Raw genomic sequence first — 14,594 nt, forward strand, 5'->3', positions numbered from 1 at the left:
GAAGCTGACGCTCGATATCTTTTAGTATGGGTCTACCGCGAATGGCGTGTGCGTTTGTAAGTACTTTAAGCGTTCCAGAAGGGAAGCAATTATTCATGATTTTCAATAAAGCTTCGCACCACCAGAGGCAGAGAGCAAAGAGACCTAGGAAGAGCAAACCAAGTCCCAAGTTTTATCGTCAGCCACCCCGGTTTCACGGTTGCTTCGCTTTCATACTTGCAAAGGAATACCGCAGACCCTCCAGCAATGCAGGCTTACACACTGTCGACGTTGTCGATAGATGGATAGAAAGGACACTGAAACCTAGACTCAGCCTACCTGCATAGCCCGAGTAATAAGACTGAAGGATTGTTAGGGATTTTAAATAGAATTATCATTCAGCTAAAACAGAGAAAAACAAACGAGCAAATAAGGGCAGCTTGATCTCCAAGTAATATTTATTTGTCTTACAGGAGCCTATAACCACGAAGTGCTGCCGCTTATGAGAGCCTCGTAATGAATTGGTGGGCTAATGCACGGAGGAACTTTTATCATATATAAAAGACTATTTTTATTTTTTTGGAATGACCTACGGGGTTAACAGAATGCTGGTGTCGGTTTTCTTTGACAGCTTGGAGAAATGATATTACCAAAGCCACTGAATCCGGAACTTTCGGTTTTGAAAGGTATTGAACCATACTCGTTACGAGATTATGCATGGTAACAGCATTTCTCCCTTTTCCCTTCAACTTACCTTACCGATTCCCTTTCCCCTTCCCCTGTCCCTTTCCCACCATCCATCACCCCTTTGGGGGTTTCCATGGTTAAGTATCTGGAGAGAATTTGAAAATCAGCCAACCGCATCTAATTCATCTAATTATTTCCTCACATCGAACACACGCCATTGAAATTGTGAAAGGATAATGGTTCTAACGAACTTTCATGTCTTCTTTTCGTCTGTTTCTTTGCCTTGGGAGGTGCTACCTACTGTAACTACGACAGTGATTGTTTCATTGGTAAGAACTGTTTATAACGTAGCGCGCGTGCTTGCCCTATATAAGTCCTATCGAACCGCTATGAACAAAATCTTTATTTACGCACGGGCGTGCGTAAATAAGATGACGTGAGCATTTTGTTGCAAGTTTTCTCCGATTGCACCATGCACGGCAGCGTAAACATTATTTTGAACAATTAAAACTCTTGATAACTTCGGGTCTTAGACTTTCAAAACATTTTCCAGTGACACTTGAGTTCATTTAGATTTTTGATTTTAGCATTTTCCCCTTAAATTTTGAGCTTTTAATTCACAGTTATCGGTTAACTGGATCAAATGTTCTCGCTCAAACCATAGTATAAAATGTGGCATATTTTTGACCAGCCAATAGGGACGTTTTTTTCCTTTTGTTGTGCGTTGTGAGAATTTTGCACACTATCCGGCACAATAAAAGGTTTAAGTTAGGGAATAGGTTCTCTCATCTTAAATTAACTTACACTAATCTTAGCCGGCAGGATCTGCACGCTGTACATTTGCAAATGTGACCATCTATTTCGCCTTTGAGGTTCAAAGAAAAACAAAAGCTAGAGACAGATTTCTTCTGGAGACAGATGAGTCTGGTTATTTGCGTTAATTTTCCATAATGAATATTGTATTCTTAGAAATATAGTTACACTTAATCATGCATTTGTCGCGAAAGCTTTTCTACGATGAAACCTGATGAAGGAGACATTAATCAACTAAAACAAGCCGGTTAAATCCCGATTTTGTCCTGCCATATTCAGTCTAAAAGGGCCTTGTATTTGGCGGACATCTTCATCATATTGATAGATGCAGACACTATTCGAAATTAAAATTCAAGTTGGGCCAACCGCATCTAATTCATCTAATTATTTCCTCACATCGAACACACGCAATTGAAATTGTGAGAAGACAATGGCTTCTAAGGAACTTTAATGTCTTCTTTTCGTCTGTTTCTTTGCCTTGGGAGGTACTACCTACTGTAACTACGACAGTGATTGTTCCATTGATAAGAAATGTTGTGCCTATAATGTTTGCAGACGGCAATGTTCTACCTGTTCGTATGACTACCAATGTAGATCGAACAAACAATGTTGTATAATAGCATATGTATCAGTAGTTTCTCTTCTTGTTCCTGTTCGTACGACAACCAATGTGGATGGGGCAAGAAATGCTGTAATAAAAAATGCATTAGTAGTTCGTCTTCTTGTTCCTGTTCATACGACCACCAATGTGACAGTGGCGAGCAATGCTGTAATAGCAAATGCATCAGTAAATCGTCTTCTTGTTCCTGCACGTACGACTACGAATGTGACATTGGAGAGGATTGTTGTGAGGGAGTTTGTTCCTCATACTGTGGTTGGAGCGGTGGAGCTATTGCAGGCGCTTTTATCGGCACGATTATCTTCTTGGCCATCATCATTTCCATCGTATCCTGCTGCTGCTGTGCTTGTTGTCCGTCCTACCGCTATCGTACACCCGGTACTGTGGTCGTCACCGGCCAACCGCAACAACAAATGGTCTCAACCCACATGATGACGACGCAACAAGTACATGCTCCTCCGCCGTTGAACTACAACCCGCCTTCTCCAGATGGATACAACCAGCCTCCTCCAACAGGTTACAGCCAGTCTCCTCCAGCTGGTTACCACAAGCATCCTCCAGGTTTCAATCAGGCTCCTCCGCCTCACTCAAGCTGTCCACCACTAACAAACTAATATGCTCCAGCGCCTGGGATAAGCGAAAGCGGCGCCGATGCCAGCAGCAGTAAACACCGAACAACCGAATGAGATGTAATTATAGTAACTTGCAAGGGAACTTCTCCAAGCACATCACTGTTCCGGTGAAATAATAAGTACTTTTGGTTTATAGTTTCCATTTACATGGATATAAACGTAGTCAAGTTACTAAATGTTATCCGTGTATTTTTTTTTAAGGATAGTTTTAAAGGTTTAAGTTAAGGAATAGGTTCTCTCATCTTAAATTATCTTACACTAATCTTAGCCGGCAGGATCTGCACGCCATACATTTGCAAATTTGACCATCTATTTCGCCTTTGAGGTTCAAAGAAAAACAAAAGCTAGAGACAGATTTCTTCTGGAGAGAGATGAGTCTGGTTATTTGCATTAATTTTCCACAATGAATATTGTATTCTTAGAAATGTAGTTACACTTTTAGTGTCATATTAAACCCATCTGGCTGTATTTAACCCAGTCTATGCTTCAGTCGACAGTTTTCAAGGTACTTATGAAATTTTCAAGATTGCCAATGTCGATCGTGTCGTGTAGCGGTTAAATGGATGATCTTTGTAGTAAGGTCCAGTTTTTTATGCAGGTAACCGGTTCGCAAGTGAATTTTACATCAGATATTCCGAACTTTTTCTTTGCGCTTGTAAACATGACTTATATTTGATCTCAGCGATTTGTTGAGAAATTGGCGTTTGGGCGATTTACTTTCATCAACACTGACGAGATCTTTCGAGAGATCAACCGGGTGAAAACATACGTACACGGTTACAAATTTTTGCTTTCAGTATTAAACCTAATCATGCAATTGTCGGAAAGCTTTTTTATGATGAAACCTGATGAGGGAGACATTAATGAGCTAAAAGAAACCGGCTAAATCACGAATTTTTCCTGCCGTATTATTCTAAAAGGACGTTGTAGTAGGCGGACATCTTCATCATATTAGTAGATGCAGACACAATTTGAAATTAACATTCAAGTTGGGCTTTGTGAGACCCTTAACCTGCTAGAAGCAGATGGTTTTATTAAGTTGGGTTGGCAATGAAGAAAGAGGTTTTGACAATTGCAAGTTCGCTCTTATCAGAGAAGCTAATGCAAGGAAAACTGCGGTTTTTTACTATCATAGTCCTGAGGTTCGCGTGATTTAGTTACCATAGTCTCTACAGAGCCGGATGTGTTGACGTTGATTTAACAAATAGAGAGGCCTTGACTGTGCGCTGTTCTGTTGTAAAGCACGCAGCAAGCGACTAGAGCACGAAAGAAGTATAGGGAGAAACACTCAACTACGTTTCGTGTTTCTCCCCACCTCCTGAGAGCTCTACCATCGGAAAGGATATCAAAGCAAGATCTTAGTTGTTTACTCGTTGGGTGGCCGATATAATTTCTGAGGCTTGCTACACTGCGAAGACCGGAGATCGCCATGATGAGACAGCCGGGATGGACCATAGATGGTTTTACTGAATTGGGTTGGCAGTGAAGAAAGAGGTTTCGACAGTTGCAATTTCACTCTTATTAGAGAAGTAAAATGCAAAGAAAACGGCAATGTTCTACAATCATAGTTGTGAGTTTCGTGTAATGTAATTACATTAATCATAATAGAGCCGGATATGTAAACGTTGATAAGACCGTTGAGAAAGGTCAGAAAGCATTTTGAATTTGCCTCCAGCCTTATAATTGCCCGGGAAATAAATAAAACCCTTACTTTTGATCTAATTTGCGTTAGAACTGAAGGCAAACGCATAGCTTTGAGTTGAATTAATTGCACCTTCTCCGGCGAGTGGCTGGCATTTACATTTCGCGCACTTTGCCTGTAAATTTGGCTGAAAACTTTAGATCTCAGATAAGCTCTCCCCTCCGGGCTTCCATGTTCTTAGAGATATAATTCTAATTGGAAAGCGTTTACTCCTAGCTACAACCTGACTCCTACAATAATGCGGATTACTTGACTACTATAAATGTTTCGAAATCGCTCTGAGTTAATTTGTATCGTTTTGTTATTAAATCATTACAAGTATAAATAAGACTGAAGGTAACTTATTAAGAACTTTTTAGGAATTTTAAATAGAATTTTAAGGTAGCTAAAACAAGAAAAAAAACGAACAAAAAAGCAAATAGGGAGAGCTTGATCTCCGAAATGAGCGGGAACGAGGCGAAAAGATCGCGTAAGAGGAGCCTTTAGCCACGAAGTGCTGCCGCTTATGAGAGCTTCTTAATAACATGGTAATGAGGTTTAGGAAGACGTATGCACGGAGGGGCTTTTATCATTTATGAATGACTATCTATACCGACACAGCACCACAGTTTCTTTAAAAACTTACCCCCTTAATTCATTAGCCGCAACAACTGTTCGTCCTAACGCACACGCATAGGATGATGTCGTCGCCAGTACAAGCTCCTCCGTCGCTTCATGACAAGCAGCCTCTTGTAGGGTACAATCAGCCTCCTCAAGGTTACAACCAGGCACCACCCACTTATCTGCCGCCTTATCCACCTCTCTATCCTCCATCTGAGGTACAATGACAAGTCGTTTCGATGGCGCTCCGCTTACGGGCCAAGCACTTAGATGTTTGAAGCAAGTCAAAATAGAAATAAACAGCAACTCTTGTTAAGTGACGTATTCATGTATGACATAGACTCCTATAAGCGTGATAGAGAGTAACCCTGCATTGAACTGTTCCCATGTTGGATTGAATTTAGAAGAAAGTTATGATTGCCATCCCAAGATTCTTATCCAATCATGGATTTCTCGACAATAAGCTTCAATTTCCTCGTCAGTCGATTTGCGTGACAAGTAATCTTTCCGGAAGTTCGTCACTTAATTTCTTCCAACTACGGCGCTTACTTGCGGAAATACTGTTAGTTTTTCGCTCGATATGTCTCCAAAGAGTTATTGCCTTTGTTTCCGATGTTTCTATTTATTCTAAAGAGAGCTAAAAAATGATTTTTGTCTTTAAAAAAATGAATTTAAAAAAATATTCTGAAGCGAACTTTATTCAGAAACAAAGTCACAATTTCATCAATGTCAGGTAACTAATTTTGGTGTATTGTAACGTCAAAATATTCTTTTGGAGTGAATTCTTTATACAATCGCCGCATTCTTGACAATAGGATTCGTTACTCGGCTTGCGTGACAAGCAATCTTCGCGGAAGTTCGAAGCAAAGTAAGCTACCCGGATGTTGGTCATCTAATTTGCTCTATCTAGGGCGGATGCCTACGGAAGTAAAGTTAATTTTTCGTTGGAAAAACTAAATTTTCACCAGATCCATCCACTTTTTCCCGCGCTTAAAAGTTTCCTTGTAACTGAAGCTCATCTCGTATAAGCTCGCACCTCGAAATCTGCATAAAAGTGTATCCCTTTCGAACATACTACCCCCGTCCAACTCAATGTTAAATCCGAGAGCCCCAAAATTAAACTCAACATCTTGCAGGATTCCAATGATATCCCGCACGTATGTGGGTATATTTCTTGCTGCTGACGCCCGGTGGAACGTAAATTGCAGTTTGTGAATAAGGTGTGTAAGGAGACGAATCCAGTCGGAGAAACAAATCAAGTTGACAAGATCTGTTGCTGTTTGCTGCTTACTAGAACTCATTTAAAAGAAAATAGAAAGGTATCTTTATCGTAGATCAATATTTACGAATGTCTGTATTTTTCTTAAATGAAGACAGGGTAGACAGATTTACGACGTTTTTAGGTTCTTTGTTCAATGTTTGAGCTTTTGTTTGAATTTGAGCTTTGGTCTGACTTGAAAGGTACTGAAACATTCCCATAACGTAATTATGTAGGGCAACAAAATTTCTCCTATTCCCCTTCAATTTCCCTTATCGATTCCCTTTCCCCTTCCCTTGCACCTTTCCCTGCACCCTTCCCACCATCTATGGGAGTTTCCATGGTAAAGTGTCTGGAGAGAATTTGGAAACCAGCCAAGTGATTATTGTCCGACCTCGAGCGGACGCCATTGAAATTGTGAAAGGACAATGGCCCCTGAGGAGCTTTTATGCTTTTTTTTCGTCTGTTTCTTAGCCTTGGGAAGTGTTACCTGATGTATCTACGACGGTGATTGTTCCTACAGTCAGTCCTGTTGTAGAGATAAAGTCTGCAGAAAGCGTTGTTCCCGCTGTTCGTGCGACTGCTAATGTGGATTGAACGAGCGATGCTGTAATAGCATATGTATCAGTAGTTTCTCTTCTTGTTCCTGTTCGTTCGCTTCCAGTGTGGATTGGGCAAGAAATGCTGTAAAAGCGAATGCATCAGTAGTTCGTCTCCTTGTTCCTGCACATACGACTATCAATGTGACAGTGGCGAGTATTGCTGTAATAGCAAATGCATCAGTAGTTCGTCTTCTTGTTCCTGCACGTACGACTACCAATGTGGATCGAGAAAGAAATGCTGTAAAAGCAAATGCATCAGAAGTTCGTCCTCTTGTTATTGTTCGTCCGACGACTAGTTTGATACTGGAGGGGATTGTTGTGGGGGAGTTTGTTCCTCATACTGTGGTCGGAGCGGCGCAGCTATTGCAGATGCTGTTCTCGGCACGACTATCTTCTTCGCTATCATCATTTCCATCGTAACCTGCTGCTGTTGTCCTTGCCCGTACTACTGCCGTCGTACACCCAGTACTGTGGTCGTAACCGGCCAACAGCCACGACAACAAATCGTCTCAACCGACATGATGACGACGCAACAAATACATGCTCCTCCTTCGGTGAACTACAACCCGCCTCCTTTAAATGGATACGACCAGCCTCCTCCAGCAGGTTATAACCAACTATAAGTTAGGGAAAAAGGATCTCCAATCTTAAATTAACTGCCCCTAATCTTAGCCATGATCTGCACGCTGTATATTTACAAATTTGAATATCTATTTCATTGTCCAAAGAAAAACAGGAAGACACAGATATCTCCTGGAGATAGTTGAGTCCGGCCATTTGGATCAATTTTCCAGAATGAGTATTGTATTTTTAGGAATGCAGTTTACACTTTAAGTATCACATTAAACCAGTCCATGCAGTTTTCAATCTATTTACGCTTGTGATATGTTCAAGAAATGTTCAGTGTCGATCGTGTCGTAAAGCGGTCAAATTGATTATCTTCTTAATATAATGTTACTATATTTGAGCTGCCACCTTATTTACAGACGTGAGTAATTATTTTCTTCTTCAGAGACAGTTATTACTTTTTTTAATTCTACCTTAAGCTGATCGAATCTTTAGTAGATCCTTCCACAGCAAATGCTGTGTTAAGTAGCATTTACATTTGTTTGTTGTCACTATTTTGTTGAATAAGAAATTTCCGTTAATCCGCCGCCGTGTGTAAGGTTTGGTTTAATATGCAGATGACCGGTTCGCAAGCTAATTTTACATTGGATATTCTCAACTCTTTCCTTGCGCTTGTAAACGTGACGAAAATTTCATCTGAACGATTTATTGAGAAGTTGGCGTTTTGGGCAATTTTGCTTTCATTAACACTGACGAGATCTGTCAAAAAGATCGAGAAAAAAACCAGGTAAAAACATTTGTATACGGTTACATCTTTGCTTTCAGTATTAAACCTGATTATGCATTTGTCGCGAAAGCTCTTCTACGGTGAAACCTGATAAAGGAGACATAAATCAGCCAAAAGAAAGCGGTTAAGTTTCAATTTTTGTCTCGCCACATTTAGTCTAAAAGGACCTTGTATTTGGCGGACATCTTCATCATATTGGCGGATGCAGACACTACACGAGACACTACACGAGAGCTTTGAGCGTCAAGCAAATCTCCCAAAATTCAAGCTGGAAGAAAGCGAATGTGGCCTTCGTTATCAGATAGAAATGGAATGTTTGAAACATATTATCCATCTGCAAAACTGCATACCAAAATTGGCAAATTCAGTTTCATAAACGTGCACATCCATTCTTTTACCTGTTCCAATGAACATTAGGATTTACTGGCATGCTATTTTAAGGAAAACGGATATCGAGGGTTCATTAGGTGAATTCTACAAAGATAGTCAAATATCCTGTACACTATGTTTGTTTCGAGGTCTCTCATATCCTCATAAAACTAAATTTTCCCTAGTGTTTTAGCAGCCGGAATCCGAAGATGTTCTGACAAACAACCCTGAAGTGAGAATGGTGCAGGGTTTGCCGTTTATTCATCAGCCTGACCGAGTGACGCCAAAGGTGAGTGACGTGTCAGTATCTGATTGGCGATATCAAACACACGTGAAAAAATATCGTATTTGTTCTCGTGTGTTGTTACGGCTTTTCTCAGGGATGAAAATCCTTGTATAACGCCGTTGTTTATATGACGAATAGAGAATAGTGCATAGGTGGGTGTAGATATGGAATTTCTCTTCGAGTGTTGAACCCGATAGCTCGCGAGTGAGATGTCAAGTTGAACACGAGAAGAGATATTCCATTTCCACAAGCAAACATGTATTCTTTTTTTTATCATATAAACATAATTGCCCATTACTGACAAGAAAAGTCAACTTTAGTAATAAGTGAAAATAAAAGGATCGAAAATCTCCGAATAAAAATATCCATGTGCGTTGGCGCACTCAAGATGAAAACACGTGTTGAATCACTTCAAAAAAACAACAACAATGAGCCTATTTTTCAACAAACGAAATTCTCGGTTCTTGAATTGGGCCTTACCGACAGAAGAAATCTTACAGGTACATGGCCTAAATCGGCCTGTGGCAAATCTTCCAGTTGTCGATTTTCGTTCTCAGCCGCTAGACGTTCGGTTTTTCTTTTCGTATTTCGATTTCCTTCGCTGTTCACGCCCTTATTGGAACGTGACTATTACTTTGAAAATAAGGTATGTAATAAGTTCCTTTAAACCATCTTGTTCAAACTCCCTCATGAAGTCTGTGTGATCAGAATAAACGGCTGGGAGAAGATGAATCAAGTTGACATTTTCTGTTGTTGTTTGCTGCTCACAAGCACTTATTAAAAAGAAATGTACAAAAAGGATGTATCTTTATCGGAGATCAATATTTACGAATGACTGCGATTTCTTGAATGACCATGGGGTCGAAAGATTTTTTATGTTTCTTGGTTCTTTGTTCAATATTTCATTTTAGCTTTGGCCTGACTTGAAAGGTATTAAACCATCCCCGTTACGAGATTATGTATGGTAACAGCATTTTTCTTTTTCCCCTTCAACTTCTCATTTTCGATTTTCCTTTCCTTTCCCTTTCACCTTCCCACCATCTATAAGGGTTTCCATGGTAAAGAATCTGGAGAGAATTTGAAACCAGCCAACCGCATCTAATTATTATCGTCGAACGGACGCCATTGAAATCGTGAAAGGACAATGGCTACTAAGGAACTGTTATGCTTTCTTTTCGTCTGCTTCTCTGCCTTGGGAAGTGCTACCAACTGTACCCGTCAAAGTGATTGCTCCGGTAAGAACCGGAACTGTTGTCCTGATAAAGTATGTAGACTGCGTTGTAATGGCTGTGGGCGCAACGACTATTATTGTGGATCGAACGAGAAATGCTGTGGTAACACGTGTGCTAGAAGTTCCGATATTTGTCTCTGTACGCATGAATCCATGTGTGGACGGGGTGAGATATGCTGTAAGCACAAATGCACCAGAAGTTTGTCGTCTTGTTCCTGCACGTCCAAAGACGAATGTGGATTGAACGAGGAATGCTGTAACAGCATCTGTTCGTATTCTTGCCATTCCTGTACGAGCGACAACGAATGTGGATGGGGCAAGAAATGCTGTAATAGCAAATGCATCAGTAGTTCGTCTTCTTGTCATTCCTGCACGAGCGACTACGAATGTGGATCGAGCAAGAAATGCTGTAATAGTAAATGCATCAGTAGTTCGTCTTCTTGCCATTCCTGTTCGTCCGACGAACAGTGTGATAGTGGAGAGGATTGTTGTGGGGGAGTTTGTTCCACAAACTGTGGTTGGAGCGGCTGGTATATTACAGGCGCAGTTATCGGCACGATTATCTTCTTCGTCATCATCGTTTCCATCGTATGCTGCTGCTGCTGCGCTTGTTGCCCGTTCTACCGCTATCGTACACCCGGTGCTGCAGTCGTCACAGGCCGACAGCCGCACCAACAAATGGCCTCAAACCACATGATGACGATGCAACAAGTACATGCTCCTCCGTCGGTGAACTACAACCAGCCTCCTCCAGAAGGATACAACCTGCCTCCTCCAGCAGGTTATAACCAGCCTCCTCCAGCTGGTTGCGATCAGCTTCCTCCAGGTGTCGGTCAAGCTCCTCCGGCCTACTTAAGCTATCCACCACCAACAAATCAATATCCTCCACCGCCGGAACAAGCTCAACCGGCGCCGATGCCAGTTAAAATAAACGCCAAACAACCGAACGAGATGTAATTAAAGTAATCTGCAAGGTAACTTCTCCAAGCACATTACTGTTCCTGTGAAATAAATAACTTTAAGGTTTATATTTTTCATTTGCATAGATGTAAACGTAGTCAAGTTGCTAAATGTTATCAGTTTAACTTTTTTTTCTAAGGATAGTTTTAAAAGTATAAGTTAAGGAATAGGTTCTCTAATCTTAAATTAACTTCTATTAATCTTAGCCATGACTAGCCGCTGTATATTTGCAAATTTAAACATCTATTTCGCCTTTGTTGTTCAAAGAAAAACAAAAAGTAGACATAGAATTCTTCTGGAGATAGGATGAGTCTGGCCAGTTGCACCAATTTTCCAGAATGAATATTGTATTCTTAGAAATGTAGCTTCACTTTAAGTGTCATATTAATCTGACCTGGCTGTATTTGACTGAGTCTGTGGTTCTATCGACAGTTTTCAATGCATTTCCGCTCATGAAATGTTCGAGACTGCGAATGTCGATCGTTAAGCATAGGAGACAAATTGATCATCTCAGTAATAGAATTACTCAGTTTAAAGTTTTGTATGATGAGCTAAGTTGGTTTTACTATATTTGAGCTGCAACTTTATTTACAGAAGTAATAAATCTTTTTTCCGCTTCAGGAAGATTTGTTACTTTTCTAATTTTACCTTAAGGTGATCGAATCTTTACCAGGTCCTTCCACAGCAAATGCTATATCGATTTCGAGCAGTATTTTCATTTGTGTGTTGTCATTATCTTGTTGAATAATAAATTTCTGTCAATCCGTCGCCGTGTGTAAGGTTTAGTTTGATATGCAGGTGACCGGTTCGCAAGTAAATTTTGCATCGGATATTCCGAATTTTTGCTTTGTGTCTGGAAGCGTGGCGAAATCTTCATCTGAGCGATTTTTGAAGAAATTGGCGTTTCATCAAAACTAACGAGATCTATTGAGACAACCAGGTGAAAACATATGTATACGGTTACATCTTTGCTTTCAGTCTTAAACCCGATCATGCATTTGTGGCGAAAGCTTTTCCACGATGAAACCTGATGAAGGAGACATTAATCAGCTAAAAGAAACTGGTTAAATCACGAATTTTTCCTGCCGTATTTTGTCTAAAAGGACCTTGTAGTAAGCGGACATCTTCATCATATTGGCAGATGCAGACACTATTTAAAATTAAAGTTCGTGTTGGGCTTAGTGAGACCCAAAACCTGCTAGAAGCAGAACGTTCTGCTAAGTTGGGTCGGCGGTGAAGAATGGGGTTTCGAAAATTGCAAGTTCACTCTTATCAGAGAAGTAAATGCAAGGAAAACTACGATATTTTACATCATAATCATAAGGTTCACGGATGTAATTACAATAGTCTTTATAGAACCGGATGTGCTGACGTTGATTTAACAAATAGAGAGGCCTTGACTGTGTTCTGTTCTGTTGTAAAGTACGCCGGAAGCGGCTAAAGCACGAAAGAGTTGTGGGGAGAAACACTCAACTACGTTTCGTGTTTCTCTTCTTGAGAGCTCCCCACTTCTTGAGTGCTTTAGCCACTTTTCTGAGTGCTTTAGAACAGAACAGAGCATAGTCAAGGGATCTCTATTTGTTTTATAGGAATCTGATCAATTCCCCAGACGTTACTTACAATTTTCAAAACAAACTTTATTTCCATAGAGAACAACAGTGTCGTCAGCATGCTCTATACTTTCATCACGCACGCTACAATAAGCCAATCAGAATCCTTGTTAGAGTAGTTCAAATAATCTGATTGGTTGAACGACTAAAGTTGTCAAAAATGTCAAACCATCAAGTACAGAAATCATCAAACATCTACGAAATATCAACACAATCTACTAAAATAGTTCGGCCGGTCGAATTTAACACGTTTATTTGAAGTTTTTTAGTCTTTCTTTTAGAATATGAAAGTCAAGTGTTTAGTGAAATCCGGCCGAATTGAAGCTCGTGTTTTTCCACATGACAATTAGAAGACAAACGGCTTATAGCGCGTGTTTCACAGGAACAGAAAGATTGCTCTAGATGACTACGCCGTACAACTCGGCTACTGTGACTGATGTGGCCTTCCACTCAACACATCGGAAAGGATGTCAGAGCAGGCCCTTAGTTGTTTGCAGATGGTTTTACTAAGCTGGGTTAGCGGTGAATGAGGTCTCGACAATTACAAATTCGCTCGTATCAGAGAAATAAAATACAATGAAACCTGCGATGTTTTACAGTCATAGTCCTGAAGTTCGCGTGATGTAATTACCATAATTATAATGGAGCTGGATGTGTCGACGTTGATAAGCCTTTGAGAAAGGTCAGAAAGCATGTTGAATACCAAACTACAGAGAAACGCTTTTAATTTGCATCCAGCCTTATAACTGTCCATGATATAACCACCACCCTTACTTTTGATCTAATTTGGATAGAACTGAAGACAAACGCACAGCTTTGAGTCTAATTAATTATAATCTTTCAGTTTGCACTTCCCCCGTCTAGTCGCTGGCCTTAACATTTCGCGCACTTTGCCTGTAAATTTGGCGGCAAACCTTGAATCTCAGATAGGCTCCTAGGGAAATAATTCTAATTGAAGAGCGTTTATTCCTAACTACAACCTGACTCCTTCAATAATGCGGATTATTTGACTATTATGAATGTTTCGAAATCGCACGGAGTTAATTTGTATCGTTTTGTTATTCAACTTAACTTGTACTTTGATAATAAAGCATGTGATAAGTTTCTTTAAACCATCTTGCTCAAACTCCCTCACGAATTCTGTGTGATCAGACAAAACCTTTTGGGGAAAATAAATCAAGTTGAGAGGTTCTGTTGCTGTTTGCTGCTCACAAGACCACATTAAAAATAATCAATATTTACGACTGACTGTAATGTTTTGAATGACCATAGAGTTGACAGATTTGTGACGTTTCTGGGTTCTTTGTTCAGTATTAGGGCTTTTGTTTCAGTTTTAGCTTTGGCCTGACTTGGAAGGTACAGAACTATCCCCGTTACGAGAGTATGCATGGTAACAACATTTCTTCCCTTTCCCTTCACCTTCCCCTACCGATTCCCTTTCCTCTTATATATCATCTTACATGAAATAATTCCAATCGTAGCCATGATCTGCTCGCTGTATGTTTGCAAATTTGAACATCTATTTCGCCTTCGTCGTTCAAAGAAAAACAAAAAGTAGACACAGACTTCTTGTGGAGATGATTTATTCGGAGTTAGATAAGTCTGCCATGCGCATCAATTTTCTAGAGTCAATATTTCATGTTTAGAAATGTAGCTTCATTTTAAGTGTCATATTAAACTGATCAGTTTTCAATGTATTTCCGCTTATGAAATTTTCAAGATTACGAATGTCGATCTTTTCGTATAGCAGTCAAATTAATAATCTCAATAGTAGAATTACACAGGTAAAAAATTTGTATTATGAACTCGGTTGGTTTTACCGTATTTCAGCTGCTACCATATTTACAGACGTGAGTTATTTTATTCCATTTCAAAAATATTTGTTACTTTTC

General features: G+C 40.0%; 2 protein-coding genes and 1 pseudogene across 3 annotated transcripts; all 3 read left to right on the forward strand.

Moving 5' to 3' along the window:
- The first annotated feature begins 1,909 nt into the window (after positions 1 to 1,909).
- Positions 1,910 to 4,728, forward strand: LOC131785113 (keratin-associated protein 9-3-like). The gene is given in 2 exon segments (XM_059101958.2): positions 1,910 to 2,092; positions 2,095 to 4,728. Coding segments are annotated over 2 exon segments (801 nt in total). The 3' UTR covers positions 2,713 to 4,728.
- A 384-nt stretch (positions 4,729 to 5,112) lies between these two features.
- LOC131785087 (uncharacterized) lies at positions 5,113 to 7,759 on the forward strand (annotated as a pseudogene).
- On the forward strand, positions 7,364 to 12,148 carry LOC131785115 (keratin-associated protein 10-6-like). 2 transcript variants are annotated; one of them, XM_066159557.1, is made up of 3 exons: positions 7,364 to 7,498; positions 8,801 to 8,904; positions 9,950 to 12,148. In XM_066159557.1, the coding sequence occupies exon 3, from the start codon at positions 10,046 to 10,048 to the stop codon at positions 11,087 to 11,089; it is 1,044 nt and encodes a 347-aa protein (XP_066015654.1). In that variant the 5' UTR covers positions 7,364 to 7,498; positions 8,801 to 8,904; positions 9,950 to 10,045; the 3' UTR covers positions 11,090 to 12,148. The 2 variants fall into 2 exon arrangements, with proteins under 2 accessions (XP_066015654.1, XP_066015653.1); XM_066159556.1 differs by having other exon boundaries at positions 7,365 to 7,498; positions 8,809 to 8,904.
- Positions 12,149 to 14,594: the final 2,446 nt, after the last annotated feature.

This window comes from Pocillopora verrucosa, chromosome 12 (assembly GCF_036669915.1).
Source record: "Pocillopora verrucosa isolate sample1 chromosome 12, ASM3666991v2, whole genome shotgun sequence".
Taxonomy (NCBI): Eukaryota; Metazoa; Cnidaria; class Anthozoa; order Scleractinia; family Pocilloporidae; genus Pocillopora; species Pocillopora verrucosa.